Source organism: Accipiter gentilis, chromosome 7, assembly GCF_929443795.1.
Source record: "Accipiter gentilis chromosome 7, bAccGen1.1, whole genome shotgun sequence".
Classification (NCBI taxonomy): domain Eukaryota; kingdom Metazoa; phylum Chordata; class Aves; order Accipitriformes; family Accipitridae; genus Astur; species Astur gentilis.
The window spans coordinates 22,910,880-22,929,037 of NC_064886.1; the positions used below are offsets into that span (position 1 = coordinate 22,910,880).

General features: G+C 41.2%; 1 protein-coding gene across 1 annotated transcript in view; it reads right to left on the bottom strand.

The window, feature by feature from the left end:
* Nucleotides 1–129: 129 nt before the first annotated feature.
* GLG1 (golgi glycoprotein 1) overlaps nt 130–18,158 on the bottom strand; it is an 88,463-nt gene continuing 70,434 nt past the window's right edge. The window contains exons 13-26 of the mRNA XM_049805028.1: nt 17,312–17,398; nt 16,351–16,413; nt 15,531–15,644; nt 15,074–15,162; nt 14,082–14,199; nt 12,991–13,083; nt 12,303–12,440; nt 10,869–10,992; nt 10,376–10,518; nt 10,046–10,147; nt 9,277–9,384; nt 8,578–8,698; nt 6,550–6,656; nt 130–5,475 (exon numbers count right to left, since the gene is read on the bottom strand). Of these exons, the coding sequence (XP_049660985.1) occupies nt 5,308–5,475; nt 6,550–6,656; nt 8,578–8,698; nt 9,277–9,384; nt 10,046–10,147; nt 10,376–10,518; nt 10,869–10,992; nt 12,303–12,440; nt 12,991–13,083; nt 14,082–14,199; nt 15,074–15,162; nt 15,531–15,644; nt 16,351–16,413; nt 17,312–17,398 (1,575 nt within the window). The 3' untranslated portion in view covers nt 130–5,307. The remainder of the gene's footprint in view (nt 5,476–6,549; nt 6,657–8,577; nt 8,699–9,276; nt 9,385–10,045; nt 10,148–10,375; nt 10,519–10,868; nt 10,993–12,302; nt 12,441–12,990; nt 13,084–14,081; nt 14,200–15,073; nt 15,163–15,530; nt 15,645–16,350; nt 16,414–17,311; nt 17,399–18,158) is intronic.

Genomic DNA, 18,158 nt, shown 5'->3' on the forward strand with positions numbered 1-18,158 from the left:
CCGCCCCTGCGCGCTGCGTCACCCGACCGCCGGCCAATCCCCAGCCCGGCTGTTCGGGGGCGTGGCCGAACGCCGCCCCGCCCCCAGGAGGCGGGCGCGGGCCAGCCCTAAGAAATAAACTACAACAAGTAAAAACCTGCAGACTCTTTTTATTAAATTCTCCCATTTCATCTGTACAGAAAAAAATGCACATTATTATGTTCAGAATCTCAGTAACATCTCAAAATTACACAGCATGGACATGTAAAAAAAAAAACAAAACAAAAAAACAAACCAAAACCAAACCAAAACAAGGACCGGCCAGGATTTATACACAGAAAGGGAAAAACAATTTACAAAAAAAAAAGTCTCGTTAATGTCACATTTTAAAATAAAAAAAAGAGACTAAGTTCAAACAGCTTCCGCTGTACAACAGGAATCCACTGGGTCTGTTTTGCACACTGTGGGGGGAGGCCTGCGGTGCCATCCCAAGGGGGACAACTGGGTATGCTGGGGTACCCCCCTCACCTCCCCAAAACCCCAGCTCTGGTTTCTCTGGTACACTGTCCAGTCCAACACAAACATTAGTCACAGCTTCTGATCACCTCCATTCGGCACAAGTGTCTAGGGGCGAAAGTCACACCCTTCTCTTCTCCCCCTACCTAGTTCGCTATTTCCAAGGCAAAGCTACACAAGCACTTCTACTCAGTAAATACGGCGGGGGGCAGTGGAGTGGGATTTCAGGGTGCAGCGATTCAACGAGGAAGGAATCTTTTGCTTTCGGTCAGCTGTGGAATGAAATTTGGGTGTTGTGAAAGGAGAAAACAGCAATCTGCCTTTGGCCAGTAAGTGGCAATATGTTATGACTCCTCCCTGTCCCATACAGGCAGCGCTCAGGAACTTGACAGAGTGGGTACGATGCCGAATTCCACCACTATGGGACAGAAACAGCAAAACCAGCCAAATTCCTTCCCGGAGGCACATGATTTAGGTCCCCTCTAAGCACAATTCATCAGTGAAAGCGAGCCAGCAGGTCTGGCCTCCAAGCAGGGAGGCCACACAAAGATCAGTTACCTGGGAGCTGCCTCAAAGATTTTGAGCCCTGTAATTAAGAATGTTCTTCTATACAAACCAACACTACAGCTGTTTGAGTCCACAGAGCTATATTTTAAATAAGGACAGAAGTGCTAGGTGAAATGTTCTGATTTCATACCACACTCATGCACTCACACACCTCAAAACTACCTTTAAAAAAATATAAAGAAAAAAAGGTACTACAATCTTCTTTCAACTAAATAATAAAGTTGTGTTTTAACAGAAGTCACCATCCAACTCAAACACAATTCCTCTACAACACTATGGGATTCAAGTGATCCCTCTGGCTCATCACATTACTTCCCTCTGTGCCCACCTGCACTTAGTTTCTATACTTAGAGACATTCACTTCTCTCCATTATTTTTCATACAATGTGCTTACTGTAGATTCTTTCAGAGCAAGATTGATTATATTCACATGGATTTAAGTGTCAGATTCTGGGTGAAATGCTTACATTTTGTTACAGAATTATCTGAACTGCATGAGGGCTTTTCCAGCCCTTTGCAGCAACACAGACATACACGTACTCAACTCGCTGGACAGTATTTGAAGTGCCAGTCATTTTGTTCCACCCACATGAGTTACTCCAGCAGCCTGAATGACAAGAGGCAAGGCAGGAGAATCTCAAGTTGAAACTCAGCAATAGGACTTGATCAGACCCACTAGGTAAACAATAAATAAGCTTATTAAGTTCAACAACAATGAACACTAATGGGCTAGCAGGAGCGAAGTAACAAGGTGCACGTCATGCACAGTCACCCTTACCCAAGTCATCTAAACACGTGCTGTCACTTAGAAAACATAACTTTTTAACCCTTGCAGCAGCAGGAGGGAAACAGAGAGCTGCATGCCTTGCTAGGTCCCACTCATCTAGCCCTTCCATACATCCCCAGAGCATCAGCATCACCACGTCTAGAATAAGCTCTCCAAGAGAAGGTTTTGTGGTGACAAGGAGAAAAAAGAAAGCACCTCCCAAATTGCATTCTGTGGAAGGCAGCCTTCTCCACCGAGAGGCAAGGGTCACGAAGAGGAAGGGATACCCCAGGTTTTGCCACACAAACATTCTTCTCTTGGCTGATCGCAGCTATCTAGCACTCTCAGATCAGAGAAGTTAAAAAGGCTTCCTCAAGTTCAAGGCAAGTGCAGTGTTTCTTACATCCATTTCTTTCTTTCCCCACAGTGGAAATTGGTTACCTGCAGGCAAGATGTTGTGCTGGCAACAGCACGAGCAGGTTATTTTAGGAAGAGTACTTGCGTGGGTTTCTGTGCTTTTGAGACCTCTAGATTTTCATGTATTATGTGAAAAGGAGGATGATGTTTCAAGACTGGGACTGATAGATTTCTAGTCACAAAAAAAGCAAATGGCGGGAGGCCCCATTTTAAAACATGAAAAGGTAACAATCCTCAATGATAATATGGCCTGGACCCTTTGCCAGTGCCATAGCTTTGAAAGGTGGGTCTGTGTCCTTACAGTGACAAAAGGTATACGAGGGAAACATGCAGAAAATTATTTAGTTCCTACCTTTGCTTCAGAGGGCCTCCAGACACATACCTACAACACCATCCCAGAGTACTCACCCTGAAACCAAATTCCCAGGTAAGCCTGCTGACAGTAAGAAACACCACTGACCATAGACTAACACCACCATAGGCCACAGACTCCTAGCGCAGCACTTCAGGCACCCTTAACCTTCTTTAAATTAAAAGCAAAAAACCCAGAAAGACATATCTGAAAGTAAACAAAGTCACCCTCAGAGCTGAACAGGGTTCACATTCAGAACTATGGCTACAAATCTACAATTTTCACTGCAATGTCTTCTGGAATTTAGTGGAAGATGCTATTTCTAGACAATAAACCATCTAATTAGGCTTTTCAAGCTAATCAGGTTACAAAATGCCTTTTCAAAAAGTCACAACAGTTTAAAAAAAAGCCCTCCAATAGCAATTTAATTATGCCCAATAGACACTTTGAGAAGCAGGACTCATGCCAAGCAAGCAAGGCTGCACAGAGATCCCACTTCCCTTGCCGGCAGCTCTGTGAACACACCCATCTCTACAGCAGTAATTTCAGCACTCTGTCAAGTGAAACAATATACACTTATAATTGCCAAACTGACATTTGTGGTGTTAACACACCTGTGCTACCTCAAGAGACATGATCAACCATTCCTCTTCTGCTCCACTTCACATCGACAGAGGGCCAGTTAAGCTCTGTTAGCACCAGGGAAGAGGGGTGAGAGAAAGAATTCAGGCTTAATTTGTGTTCTACCTAACCACTTCACTGCAACCCTATCATGCGCTAATTCTCCACTGAACCTTCACTGCGCAGACTTCCGCTACCGCTTGCCTTGTGTTCATAATACTTTGATAGAAAACCAGAAGTATTTGTGAAAGACTCACTAGCATAGTAAGTCTAAAACCGTATCACTAATAGCTTGCTGTCCATCCTCTGAGTGGGATGAAGGTATGTTTACAAAAAGCTTCAGCTGCAGCAAAAGCTCACAATATTTTGTACATACCATTCTATACAGGCAGCATCATCAGAATCAGCTGGTCCACATTCCAAAGTGTCTCAAAACCACCTCCACTGTTCCTCTACAGAACAATGTGGAGAACTGGAAATGTCAGGTCTTGCTTAGCAGTGCACTAAGTGGGAAAATAAAGTTATGGTTCAAGCATCAGCCTAACCTGGACAGTTTCAGGCACATGATTTTTATAAGCACATCTAAAAGGCGAATAAAGGATATCCCTACTGTACATGTGGACTCTCATGCAGTCACTCTAGATTTCACCAAACACAATGTTTCAGCCAAAGGACATGGCTTATGATCTCCACACCTCCTTGTACTTGAAGAACAACAATGATGGTAAGAAAAGACCACAACTACCAGTGCAGCTTTTCTAAAACACCTTCTTTGGGCTCGTGGGTGCAAGTATCAGGTTCTGGAAGTGTGACTCTATATAGTGGGAGTGCACACACTGATGGTAACAATGTGAAAGCTACTTCCCTTAAAGATCCAGCTGTTTCTGCCTTTCATACACTATCATCCTGCCATCCACTGCCGCTTGGCCTTCTGGACCAGCACCTGTGCCCTATGTCCCAGGAAATGCCAGTTGCTATCACTATCAATTGTAATTGTGGAAACAAAAAACACTCTTTAGTGCTACCACTGAAACCGTTAAGATCCAGACAGGCCAGTTACAAACCACTGCACTAGCCCACAAGTAACCATTTTACAGACAGAGCATGTTGAGTGTTCAGTCGCTTTCTGCATCACTGACAGAGCACTGTATTGCCAGCGTGTCAACACCATCTTTAGACAGTTAATTCAGAAGGGTAATAGCTTAGCAGCAGCAGGGTAAAATAAAAGGAGTGTTAGAATTTTACTGCATCATTGCTAATAAAAAAGTTGACCAAGTAACTTATCAGGGCACTTAAGGCCCACTGACAGCAGCACTGTACACTACTGACAGGGTCTACATGCCTCGCGTCTAACACAGTGTCTTTAATCTACTGAAATACAAGCTGTACAGCTCACATGAGTATTTGATCCCGGTCAGTATTTTATTCTATCTTGCGAGTGGCAGAGGAAGAAAGGGAGGACATCTTTCAGCCAAAAAAATCCACAGTCACAAAAGCAGGATATTCACTAGATGATGACACCAGCGACTGGTGTCCTTAGGTTGTCCAAGACTATGCTCTGACGATGCTTTACATAAGATGAGCAAGATGTCCAAAACAAGGCCAACTGTGGTGTAAGATGCAATTTACCTTTTAATTTCCTGCCTCAATTTCACCCAGCCACAGAGGATGACTAGATTTCAGTATGAACCATTACCTAAATCATATAGTCGGTATGCAGATATATGTCTTTCTTTAAAAATTTACTTAAAAACTGCTTGAGCTGCAGGTCATATCAGTCTGATTTGGAGAGTGAAGGCAGTTCCAACAGTACAATAGAGACTTGTCTACAGGCAGGTAAACGAGAGTCTGCTAACAAAGGGGTAACAAAAGCTGCTGGCTGGGCTGCCAATGTTGCACACAAACTTTCATAGGATGAAGATGCTGTGGATGAGATCCAGGATGGGAAAACTGAGCCAACACCTGCTGCTGTTCTAATTTTTTTTTTTTTTTATTCTCCTCTCACAAGAGGGGGTGGGTAGACTATACAGAGGAGGGCTGTACAAAACTGGGCACTGGGCAGGCATTTCTTCAGCAGGCAATCCAGGCTCTACCTGTCCTTGAGCTCTCTTGTCACCCGCTTGGTGATGCGTCCACACATCAGGCCGATGAGGAAGAGTACACAGATGCCGACTGTGATCACAGATAGTATGTAATTCTTGGACGGAGAGGTCATAACTTGCATGGCAAGGTCAGAAAAGCCTTCCGCTGGGGCAACCTGAAGGTGAGAAGGGAATAAATGAGCCAAGCTGCACTTTCCATGTGACCCTCACCCTCGGCATTTATCAGGTTTAGTCTGTGGTACTGCTGTTGCATCCTGTCATTGTCAGACTCCACCTGAACCACAAACAGGCAGGTCTGCAATGATTCATCTGAAGGAACTGCTCAGGAGACTGCTTTATAACAGGAAGTTCTGCTGACCCTATTTCATTGCCCCAGACCCTCTCTACTGCAGACCAAGCCCTGTGTGCACCAAAGACAGTTTAATTCTGCACTGTTGAGGATGCATCCCAGACACTGTGTCTTTGTTTCAGCTGGGATAGAGTTAATTTTCTTTCTAGTAGCTGGTATAGTGTTACATTCTGGATTCAGTATGAGAAGAATGTTGATAACACACTGATGTTTTCAGTTGTTGCTAAGTAATGTTTAGACTGAGTCAAGGATTTTTCAGCTTCTCATGCCCAGCCAGCAAGAAGGCTGGCAGGACACAAGAAGTTTGGAGGGGACACAGCCAGGGCAGCTGACCCAAACTGTCCAAAGGGGTATTCTACACAATGTGACATCATGCCCAGTATATAAACTGGGGGTAGTTGACTGGAGATGGTCGATCACTGCTCAGGAATTTACTGGGTATTGGTCAGTGAGCAGTGAGCAATTGCATTGTGCATCACTTGTAATGTATATTCCAACCCTTTCATTATTATTATTGTCATTTTATTATTGTTATTATCATCATTATTATTTTCTTCCTTTCTGTTCTATTAAACTGTTCTCATCTCAACCCAGGAGTTTTACTTCCTCCCCCCGCCTCAGATTCTCTCTGCCATCCCACTGGGTTCGAAGTGAGTGAGCAGCTGCCTGGTGCTTAGTTGCTGCCTGGGGTTAAACCACAACACAGAAAGTTAAGATATACAAGTTCAAAAAAGGAGACAGGATTTCAATTTTTCTGGACCAAACTCAAAATGCTAAACTTCATTCAGAGACAAGAATTTCATTACAGTTGACATTTTTCATAAATAGCTTGCAACAGAAAGGTCCAATGCAAAAAAGAGGAAATCCTTTACATAGTCACCTTTGCGGCATAGCTCCACATTTCAATACGATCATTAAGGCGTTTCTTGCATTCAGGCTGCAACCTCACACGCTTATCTTCCAGAGCTTCCATTAAGCATGACATTTCTGTAATGCGCAGAAGACGGTGTTACAAAATAGAAGCAGTGGCTTCAACAACATGCTATGGAAAGGCTGCTGGAAAGGGACACTTCAATTCTCATAAAGGCTGACAGTTACATAGTTTTCTAAACAGACTAGCCAGCCTGACAGACTATATACAAAGCCCTGTTGTACCCTTGAAGCTACCAATTTCACCAAGATCCATGATTAATATTGCGTTTTGAGGTGCAAGGAATTCTGACTTCCAAAAAGAAATTACAGTATGTTTCCAAGATGTAATTCATGCGATTTGAGATTTTATGAAATCTTATAAATTTGCACCTTCAGTGAGCTGTACTCTAAATCCTGTACCATTACCCTTTAGAGAGAATTAATATCAAATTCAGGTCAGGAAAAGAAACCAGTGCCATCTCCTTAGGCTTGTTAGGAGTTTCTTTTGATAAACAAAGTGTTCTGGAAAGGTCTAACTTCCTGAGTTTTCACACAGTCCTGTGAAAAGGAAATAGGATCACAACATTCTGGGTGCCTATGGAGTGGCTTGGCTAACCCATAAGCTCTTTTATGTGCTCATATGAGACAATGACATAAAAATTTTTTATTTTATACTTATGCTGCTTTACTTGAATAATCCCTAATTGGATGCTTTCTGCTTTGCAGTGATGAGTTATTTTGTACATAGCAAAAAGGCTGCAAACTTTAAGCTAAGTCCAGACTTTTTAAACACAATTATCGGTTCAAACACTCAGAGGCAGATCCCTCTCTAAGCTACAGACTTCTGCATACCTTCAGTGCAAACACATCAGAACACACATCAAAAGAATTATGACAAAACAGGAATAAATAAAGGATATCCAGAATTTCAGGGAGTTATTCAGTAACCAGCACAAAAGATAATGACGAGGAAAACACTTGGCTGCTATTTTTAATGGCAGATAAACTCAGAAAGATGGGAGAGTTCAGAACTTTTTTGCCCACTACCTTTCCTTAAATAGCCATATATACTATCCAGCTAGCTAACGTAATAGCATTAACAAAGTGCAAGAGCTTAACCTCAAACAGGAGAAGAATGAGTTAGGAAACACTTAAATAAATCATGTTTCAAGTGGTCTGAACCTGCTGAACTCAGTCTTGGAGGACTTGAAACAGCTGATGGAGTCTCAAAGCCTTTAGCCACTATGTGAACTTAGAAAGTATAATAAAGACTACCAACCCTCTGCAATATTGGAAAAGAAAAAAATAATATGTTTAAGCGGGGGGGGGGGGGGAAAGAAACAAAGGATTTCAGTTTAATTTTATCTGTCAAAAATACTGAAACAAAGAAGCCAACCATGGACAAAGACAGACACAAAGAAAGAAGGACCAAGGGGATTAGCTAAGAATGAATCTTGTGAAACCAGATTTATTTGCTTCTGTAAGAGAAGCAGCTTAGTTCTAGGGAATCTTTTGATACAGTCTGATATAACATTGAAATAAGCAAGCTTGGGAGCTGTTATCTTGTGCGAAGCTGTTACAGGGTGGGAGATAAACCTCACTGAAAAATGAGTCCATGTAATACACATGGACTGAAGAGTTCATTTTCAATGGAATTTAACTGCGGAGGGATTTTATAGAAGGGTTACAGATCTGGTATCACACACTATTGTCAGGAATTGTATGAATGATGGAACATAAAATATGCTCATAAAATTTGCAGGTTAAGTCTGCAAGGATACTGTATCAGGATTGAAGAATAAGTCCCGCCTTGGACACAAGGAAGGACTTCTTGACAGCCATCTTCTAGTGGCACCTACCACCTCTGCAGCTGTTCCACCTTATTACCTGCAAAGGGCTGGTGGAAACATCTTGTACTTAAGATAATGCTGATAAAAAAATACAGCTTAAGACTCTCAGGACCGAGACCTTATACGATCAAAGCATGAACACTTACGACGTCCTCTCCCTGGTGGAATGGCAGCACAATGGTGTTTGATGTCTAGGGCACAGGCCGTGTGGAGCACTGGGTCAACAAATATATCTGCTTTGCTTTCCTTCAGCATGTTGAGCACTTCCTGGGGAGGGGCAAATTACAAGTACATCTCAAAAAAAGGAGAGAGAACAAAACTCATACTGCTCAATGTTTCTGAGGCTATGAATGCTGGTTTAGGCTGGATTAAATATCCTGGTTTATAAGGGTCACCATAGTTATGTTCATTAAAATACCCATATTAATCTAAAATACAAAGTCAATACGCCAGAGTTACTTCAGTTAGGACTGAAATAAGGTGCCATAGCCATGAGGCAATTCATATAGCCCTTGATCATAGCCAGTGCCTAGGCTATACCCAGCACTCGGGAAGCCTGCAATGGAGACAGCAACAGAAAAGAGATTAGAAACAAGAAACTTTGGCAACCATAATCAAGAAGGGATCCAAGCCTGGAATTGCAAAGGAGGCATTGTCAGCACAATTTTCACTGGCAAATTGTAATGGAATTGAATTGCTGCAGGCCAGAACTGAGATGTGTAAGAAAATTTGCAGAGCTCTGGCTTTGCAATAGCTAGAACATGGCCTGGGCTGTGATCTGGAAAAATCAGACTTCTGCAGGGATGGGATGCCTTTTTAGAGCACGTTCAATTTATTTCCTTTACCTTCTTGCACATTTCAGTTTTTATTTTCAGCAGATTCACTTTCAGACATTCTTCCACCTGCCCAGTCTGCTCCTGAGCTGCTGCTTCTTCTGCACACAAGCTGGAAATCTATTTTGAAGAAGGTATTTTAACACAAGTAGTTCACAACATTCTGCCTTTTAGCACATTTGTATCTCAATACATTAGTTCATCACCGGATGCAGCTAGAGGACACATGATGAGACACTTTCTCCCCTCAGAATCCCCAGAGCCAACTGCAGTCTGGCTCATGCAATATGCATACCCTTTGAAAACCAACAGCAAAAAGTCAGTATTACTGTACTGAGGAAGGCAGGGAGGGAAAGAGCATAGAAATAATGTTAAGATAGGAAATAAACAATACTTGAGGCATGGCTGATTCAGCTATCAAAAGTGAAAGCTCAGAAATCTGATTGTATTCCAGTTAAGGTTAACAAGACCAGAGAACTAACACAAATTTTTACAACAGGAAAACAGTATTTTTCCATAGTCACAAGTACTAATGAGATCCCAGATGAAAAAATTAACTTCATATTACCACTGCACTGGAAACTGCAATTCTTACACACTGGGCAAAAGTCACAAGCAGAGAACCTGACAAGCTAGAAGCAGTTTAAAGGGTTTTTTTTTGTTGTTTTAATTATCAGGAGACTTCATGTTTTAAGAAACAGAAATCTGTTACAAGAAAAGACTAAGAAACACAAAGGCAGTTTTCATCCTGAAAAAGTAGCTGTGGAGTTACTTCTCCTACCTCTTCAGAACAGTGCATCTGAAGTTGGGGATCCAGCCGATAATCAAGAGCCGATTCCTGGATTATCACTCGAATTTGGTCCTCGCAGTCTGGAGAGAGACGCTATTAAGCGGAGAAAGTCATTAACCCACTCAATGACCTTTATTTTCAGAAATCAATCACCCTACGTTTTAACCTGTGTATTCTGTAATACTTGTATAGGAGTGTAAAAACTCATTTACGTACAGCCTGTTACCATACATTGAACACACCACAAGCCCAAGTTTGATTTTTTGTTCAATGACTGTTGCTCAGCACAGTTTCTCATTTGCATGCACCAGCTCCACTCACCTGGTCTGCGTATTTCAACTTGAGGCACGAGATGACTTGCCCTTCCAACTCTGTATCATCCTTGGCCCTATTCAGGATATTTTGGCAGAATTTCGGTATGTCTGCTTTGCATGCCTTTCTGAGCACTGGATTTAAGCGGTAATCTAACCAGGAAAGATGACAGAACTTCATTAGAGTACACATCTCTTCAGATTACAGAACACAACACTCCAAAAGAGATTTGATAGAAATTTCCCGGATGACATTGTACCACCAATGAATTTAATTTGGGGGAAAACCAGTATTTTTTTCACAACAGAATTTTAACTTGGAAGAGCTTCATGAATAAAGTGGATCCAATAACTCATGCTGACCCTCAAGAACTTGACTGAATAAAGTCAGTGTGTGCACTGACAACCACGAAGGAGAATAAAACAAAGCAAATGTTCTTTCAGCCATGCAGACCACTCAACAGCTCTGATAGGCAAGTGAAGTTTTTTTCAGAAGATGGTACCTGTATTCTGTGTAATCTGGCGCTTGGTAATCATTTGTTTGCATTTAGGATCCATCACTTCACTGTTCTTGTTTTGTTTCAAACACTGCAACATATTTTTTGAGTCTGCTTCTGGACAAAACCGCTACAAAAAAAACCCCAAACAACCAAGTTTCATCACTAAGCACTACGCACCAACTACATTCACCGACGAGAATAACCACCTGCCCAACCCAGAGGTATACAGACACACTCCCTAAGCCCAACACCTCCTATTAAAAAGAACAGTGCTACTCTCTAAATAGACTATGGGCACAAATATCTCTGCTTATGGACTGAGCACTACACCATACAGTCTTGACTGGCTTCCAGGCACCAGCTTGTGTTGGCAGTACCAAAACCAATTTGCCTTTATTTTATATTCTTAAGTTGCTGCACACTTTGCAAGAAACAGCCACCAAATTAGGTCTCAAACCCAACTACTTTCACTCCCCTTTATTTTGGAAACTAAAAAGGGACTCTCAAGTCTATACACATACTGCTGTTCTGCATAAATGCTGGCTGGACAAAGCAACAGGTTAAAGACTTCATTAGTAACACTCAGGACAAACTAAGACCATACAGAATGAGAAAGCAGAGAACAGCTCACTGATACTAATTTGCCCATTCCCACCCTGAATTAGATAGTCAGAAATGAACCAGCTTACCCAAAATTCAGACCAAAATACTAATTTCTTTTGTTAGAAACTAATTCTGCAGGCATAAGGTAAGGCTATTGCACTTTCTAATCCTCACCATTTTGGTGAGATTACAGGTCTTTTTTTAGAAGCATGAGTCTATACTGGAAAGCAATAGATTTTCAAGATGTTCTTCTTTGGCCACAATATGGAGCCAGGGTACTGCATACAGACCACACATACTAGTGTTTCAGGGCTTGCAATTCTGGCTACTGTGCAAGACTGTCTTGTATTAACATTCACTGCTGCTTTCCACGGAGTACCACTTTAAGCCAGCAGTTCTAATTTTAACTTTTGCACGATTTTGCCTGCTTTATCAGTTCAATGAATGTCTGTGTGCACCTGGTCAGCAGTGAACTGAAGATGTTACCCCTCTCTGTGATCTTAACATCACCTTTGCTAAAAGCCAATATAAATCCAAACTGACTGGATGAAAACTGTATTAGAAGCCTCAGCACAGACTTCCTCTTCAATTCTGCTGGCAGTTGGGAAGACGAATTTATTAATGCACAGGCTTTGATCAGACATTTGGAAGAAGTAAAGTTGAAAGAGTCCTGAAGAAACCTCAGCCTGATTCAGAGTTAAGAAACAGATTACTAAGCAAAAAAGCAAGCATACTTCTGAAACAACACAGTAGTCTTCTAACAAGCCTTTATGGGAACAAAAAAAGCTCTTATATCCCAACCTCACACTCTTAAATCAGCACACTTGCCATTACCTTGATCATCTGCTTGCAGACTCTCATGAGCGTGTAGTCCAGTTCTGGATCCATCATCTCTGTCTCCTGCAGTTTAAACACCTTCTGGTGGCACCGGGTACTCAACTGCTTCTTGATTTCTTTCAGGCATTCAATAATCTACAACACAGTATTACAACTGTTAATGGACGCATTGTTGACATGATTCTGTCATACACTGCTCAAAACACACAGCTATGTGTTCTCCTAATGGTATCTTCACCTGATTTGTGCAGTTAAGTTCCCAGTGCCTAGATTTTAACAAAAGTAATTACCAATGCTTATTGCCAGGACTTGTTTAAGCTCATCTTTTTGTACAAAGATTTAATGAGATGAGGAGGGTCACCTGGACCTACTCCAAAACTGCAAACTTGATCTTGCAGACATTATGCCTAAGCAATCTTTAGCAACATTTGCAGTAACCAGCTGCTAGTAACTTAAAACTAGCATTAAATAAAGAATGAAGTGCTCACAGTATTGCATTCACCCAGTATTAATGCTTGTGAACCACTAAAAAAAAATAATTTAACATTCCAAAACACTGCCAAAAGATTTCAGTGATATCAAAATGAAAATCTAAAGCTGTACTCACAGGGGCAAAAGCATTCTTCAAAAGTTTTCTGAAACGACAGCAGAAATTAAATTGTAAATTATTAATAAAATCCATTACCTGAGCATTGCCATAGGGCACGTTTTGGCAGTAATTCTTGATGTCACTTTTACAAGCCTCATACAGTTCTGGTTCAAGTCTGATATCCTCAGTCTGCAGGATAAATTATAATACAAACTTTTAAAAGTAGGACTCTAAAGACTATTTTACTTTTTTAACCTATTAACTAGAGCCCTTTACTCACAAAAAGCAAGCAACTCACAACAGGCAGGTCAGTTTCTTTGAATTTAAGGGTCTTCAGTGTGAGAAGTGGTATTAGTGGGAAATCAACTTTGCAAATCCATGCAGTGGATCAGTTGGCTTTTTACACTGAAAAAAGGGTTCAAACCGAATTTTAGAGCCTGCAAGTTGTTTCCATTGCTGCTCCTAAAAGGGCATCAACACAAATGTCCAAGACAACTAAAATCTTTTCATGTGAAAGCTAAAGGACATATTAATAGCCACCCATCTATTGGGTGACCTGGAGGATGTGAATGAAATTCCTGCTTTTAGTGATGCCCAGCATTTGAATTCTTCCATACAAAGGCAAGAGTGCTGCCTCTTCTGATAGGGGCCTACTTAAGGTGAAGCTTTAACACTCAAACACTACCTACTGGACAAAGAACTTCAGAGTTTATTGCTGCAAGCACTGCAGCAGGAAGCTGAGATGCAGCCTTGCCTCCCAGAACAAATACTACTCCTGTTTATACACTGAGCAACTTAAAGCAGCCGGAGTCAAGTTGCTTCATCTGTGTTTATTTCCTCACTCTGTAAAATGAAGCTTTTATTCTCTCATAGAGAACTTCAAGGACATAAGCATGTGTAGCACATTGCTATCTAACACTAAATTTAATCAGTTCTAGCTGAAATTCCAATGACTATTCACCTTGCCTTAGCCTTCATGAGACTGTATTTAAAGCATTGAAGTAGACAATCATTACTTTCACCATGAAGGGCAATTGAACATCGTGTTGTAAGAAGAGTGAAAAAAATAAATTAGATACATCTTATAAATGAGTTTCTTTTTTTTTCCAGGGTAGACAAACCAGGAAGCTTTAATTGAAGGACTTCACTAGAAAAGCAGGCAGATCAAGAGTTTCATGCATGTTTACCATCTCCAGCTCCTCAACACGCAGCTGTTTGCGGCACTTCAGAGAGACCCTGTGCTCTTTGGCATCCTGCAAAGTATCATTGCGCACAGTTGTGCTCAGACAGATCACTACATCCACCCTGCAGAAAAGAAAACAGCTTTTTACTCATATACCCTTCACTTAAACTAGCCAAGATTGGTGTTGGATCATCACATCAGAGAAACTGACCCCAAGAATCCAAACACAACAAAGTCCTTGTGCATCTGTGCTTACTTCTAGCCTGGGTGCAGTTCTATGTAGAGTAACTGGATCACAATTAAAACCCAAATGTAATGCTAATTGGAGTCTAGATCAGCAGACAAGAAGATATTCAAAATCCCACCACAGCCCTGCCCAGCAAGACCTCTGCTCTTACGTCACGTGAACACTTTAGAACAGCTTTACTTAATCTCAGAAATAGATTAATATCTACATGGCACTGCAAGCAATCCTTTTGCATTATGGGAAGGGCATTTATATCATAAAATGCAAATAGTCTTGCTATCCATGAACAGGACTGACCTTGTGTGTAATTTAGCCTTACGTCATTGCAGTAGGCCATTGAAGAAAACCCCTTACACCAAAACGAATAAACCAGCTAAAACAAGTGGGATATTTTCCCTTCCCAGATCCGCAACGGGAACAATTGTAGCCTGCAATTTAGAAGACGATGAATCTAGCAAGGATATAAAACATCCTTGGACGTGCAGTCCACTAATCGTAATCATTAGCTATTTTCAGAGCAAGAAAAATAAAGAGGACAGGCTTGTATGCAAGAGTAAAGCAGAAGTAATTTTAAAGAGGCAGGCAATGCCTCTACCTTAAGCATCTGCAGAATGCAGTCACTAAGGGTAAACACACAAAACAATCAGCCTTTAAAGGAAGTCCTGCACTTTCTGTCCTATCGTGAAATATCCTGTAACTTTATTACATATTTGTACAATGACATTGCTGTTTGGTCAGGCGCTACATACTTTTTTTTGATGTTGGGGCAAAGTTTCAGCACATCCTCCTTGCAAGCCATTTTAAATTTGTATGAGAACCTAAAATCTTTCATTTGAACCTGCAAGAGAGAAATGAGGAAAAAAATGAAAAGTGCTACCTGAAAGAACACTTGTTGAATCATAAAATCAGCAAATGCTTCTGTCCATAACTTATTAATGGGGAAATAAGAGGGATGCTGCACTGCTGAAGAAGCTGGCACCCTATCCACCATACTGGAAGGAAGGTGACCCTGAAAATAAATCATCTCCACAAGCGACCATTTATGACCAGGCATGCAAGCACAACTGTCTGAATTCACAAGAGCACTTTAAATACAGTGGGAAATCATTCTCAAAGAAGGAGGGGTTTCATAATTAGCTAATTTCTGTCAACACCCTCAAGGAACAGAACAGGCTTCCATTGATAGCGGAGCAAAGCGCTGCTTACCAGCTGGAAATGAGTAACTCCAATTGCACATTTTTCATTCATTTCCTTCTGGTGTTTGTTCTGTATTAGACACTCCATCAGGTCCCCAGAATCTATCTGGTTATCTGCAACCTCCTGAAGAAGAGATGAACGGCTTAAAAATAAGCTACTCTTACAAGTCATGATTTTTACACTCCTTTGGCCCACTGTGACCAAGACATAATGGAACTTACAGTCCCACACTCTATTGTAAGCTTACGCTCACCATTAACTGACCACCCTAGAGCTGTACCACACAATTCTACCACTCAACTACATTTATAGATACAGTTCAGAAAAGAATCATCTCAGGCACATACACACTTCCGACTCAGGAGAACATACTGCAGAGACTCAATGCTTATATGAAGTATTAGTTAGGTGCCTTCATTGCTATTTAACTACTCAATCCTAGAACAATTTAAGAAGTTATTTCAGCAATGCTGAGCAGCCACACAGAGTGGAGTGGCTAGATGTGCTGCCTGCAGCCAAGGGGGAAGGAAAAAAAGTTTAGTTTTTAACCCACTGTAAGGAGTGATTTTTCCAATTACAGGGCAGTTTTCACCTTTAAACCTCTAGCTTTTGCGGCAGGACTCTGACAACAGCAGAAGTACTAGATAGAACCAAGAATTTTTGGGTTAGGATGTTTTTTTTAATTAAAAAGACCGTTGTAACTTCTTACCTCTGATTTTATTTTTGGACTGTAACAAGTACACCAAGAACTAATATTAAAAATCTCTAACCTTTCCCACACAGTGCTTTTTCCCCAAAAAAGATATTAACACTATTATGGAGTACTCACATGACAGAATGTCTGGATAATGGGCTCACACGCTCTCATCAGCAAGGCTTCAATTTGAATGTCCTGCAGAAAACATGCAATATTTTATTTTCACAGTGAACAGACAAGAAAAAAGGCTCTGAAAAAACCTGTGATAACTAGTTAAACACAACCCAGTTTAAAGGGTTTTGAAATCCAGACAGCTTTGCCCTTGAATTCTGGAAATCCTAGGGTTCACTCTTGCCAACAACGTGGTGAATGCAAGACAAACCTTCCAGCTTAAGGGAGGAGCCTGGTCTCCACAGAAACTCATTGCTGGGATATTTCAGCAAACCTTCTCCAAACTGAATGCTACAGCACTAGAAATCACCTTACACTTAGGCAGGAGTTAAAGATTAATAACAGTTCTGAGCAAGTCATTTTGTAATCACCGGGAAGGAAGCTTTCTCTAAGGCACAATGCAAGTTTTAAGAGATACATGGAACAGTCTGGGGCAAGATAATCAAACATGCAGCTTCATAAAATAAGTAAAGCTGCTGACCTCACTGAAAACCTCTAAAGATGCACCTAGCAGTTACTTCTTGCAAAACTTTTGGGACAGGGGAGGAAAGTTGCAATATGGTACTCAAAACTACCCGTAAGCAAGACCAAAAAAAATGAAGTCCCATGACATATCTTGACTTGTGCTAAAGGTAACTGGGTTACCAGTGCAAGAAATCTTAGCTTCAGTACCATGACCAATTTTAAGCAGGAAAAATGTCATCGCCAGCCTAAAATCCTGAACTGTTGTTCAGTTCTCTTCCTCAAGAACCCCACATGAAAACTTACATTGTACAGGGTAGAATGGATGGTCTCTGCTTGATCCCAAAAAGCTGCATTTCTGCAGCTACTCTAACTTCACTTTTTTTCATCACTATCAAAATGACAGGCTTAACTTGACATGCTCAACTATTCCCTTTATCCCAGGCTGAAAACTGCTCACCTCAGACTCCAACTCAGTGAGGTTTCCCACTATGTCTCTGCACTCAGACACCAAGTCATCAAGATGGTCCTGAAGGCATTCCAGCTCCTACAAAAACAGATTCTTTAGTGTGTGATCCAAGAACCCAATTTGAAATGTTGTAACACACGTGGAACTGCCCTGCTCCTCAAAGTCCTAAATCTCATTTAATCCCACTCTTCTACTGGCACTCCCAGAACACATATACATCGTAGTGATTGAGAATGTTCATCTAGGATATTACCACTTGTTCTCAAAAGCTGCATGATGTGCTTTCACTTCTGGAATATCACATTTAATTTGCCCTTCACATAACCTTAATGAGAGGTTAATTACCCAAACTACAACCTATGACGGGCACTTCAAAGACAATGGTGTATGCTCTACTGCAACTGCTGTTGAATGGCTCCTCCCCTACAGCTATGCTAGGGCACAGCAATTTAACATGAAAGTATTTGTTGAAACTTTGTTAAGTAGTAGCAGATGTTAGTTCAGTTCTGTATAAACACAGGAAGCATGTCAGTATTTGCCAAATGAAAACAGCATAAAGTTTATATGGGAAATGTCAAGCTTGTAATAGAATATTACAAATAAGAATCAGGGTGGGGTGGGGTTGCTTCATTCAAGTCCTTCTTGTTAAGTAAGCCCTTCCCCCTTCTCATTCCACTACACATATGAGCCTACTGAAGCCACGCAGTAGGCACAAAGATTCTTCGTATCACCTCCACCTCTCTGTCTAGTGTAGGTTATGTTTCAAACCGCACACATTTTTAATATACTCTCAGCTATAAAAAGAGAGCTAACAGCAAGATGTCCCTTCTTTCCCTTT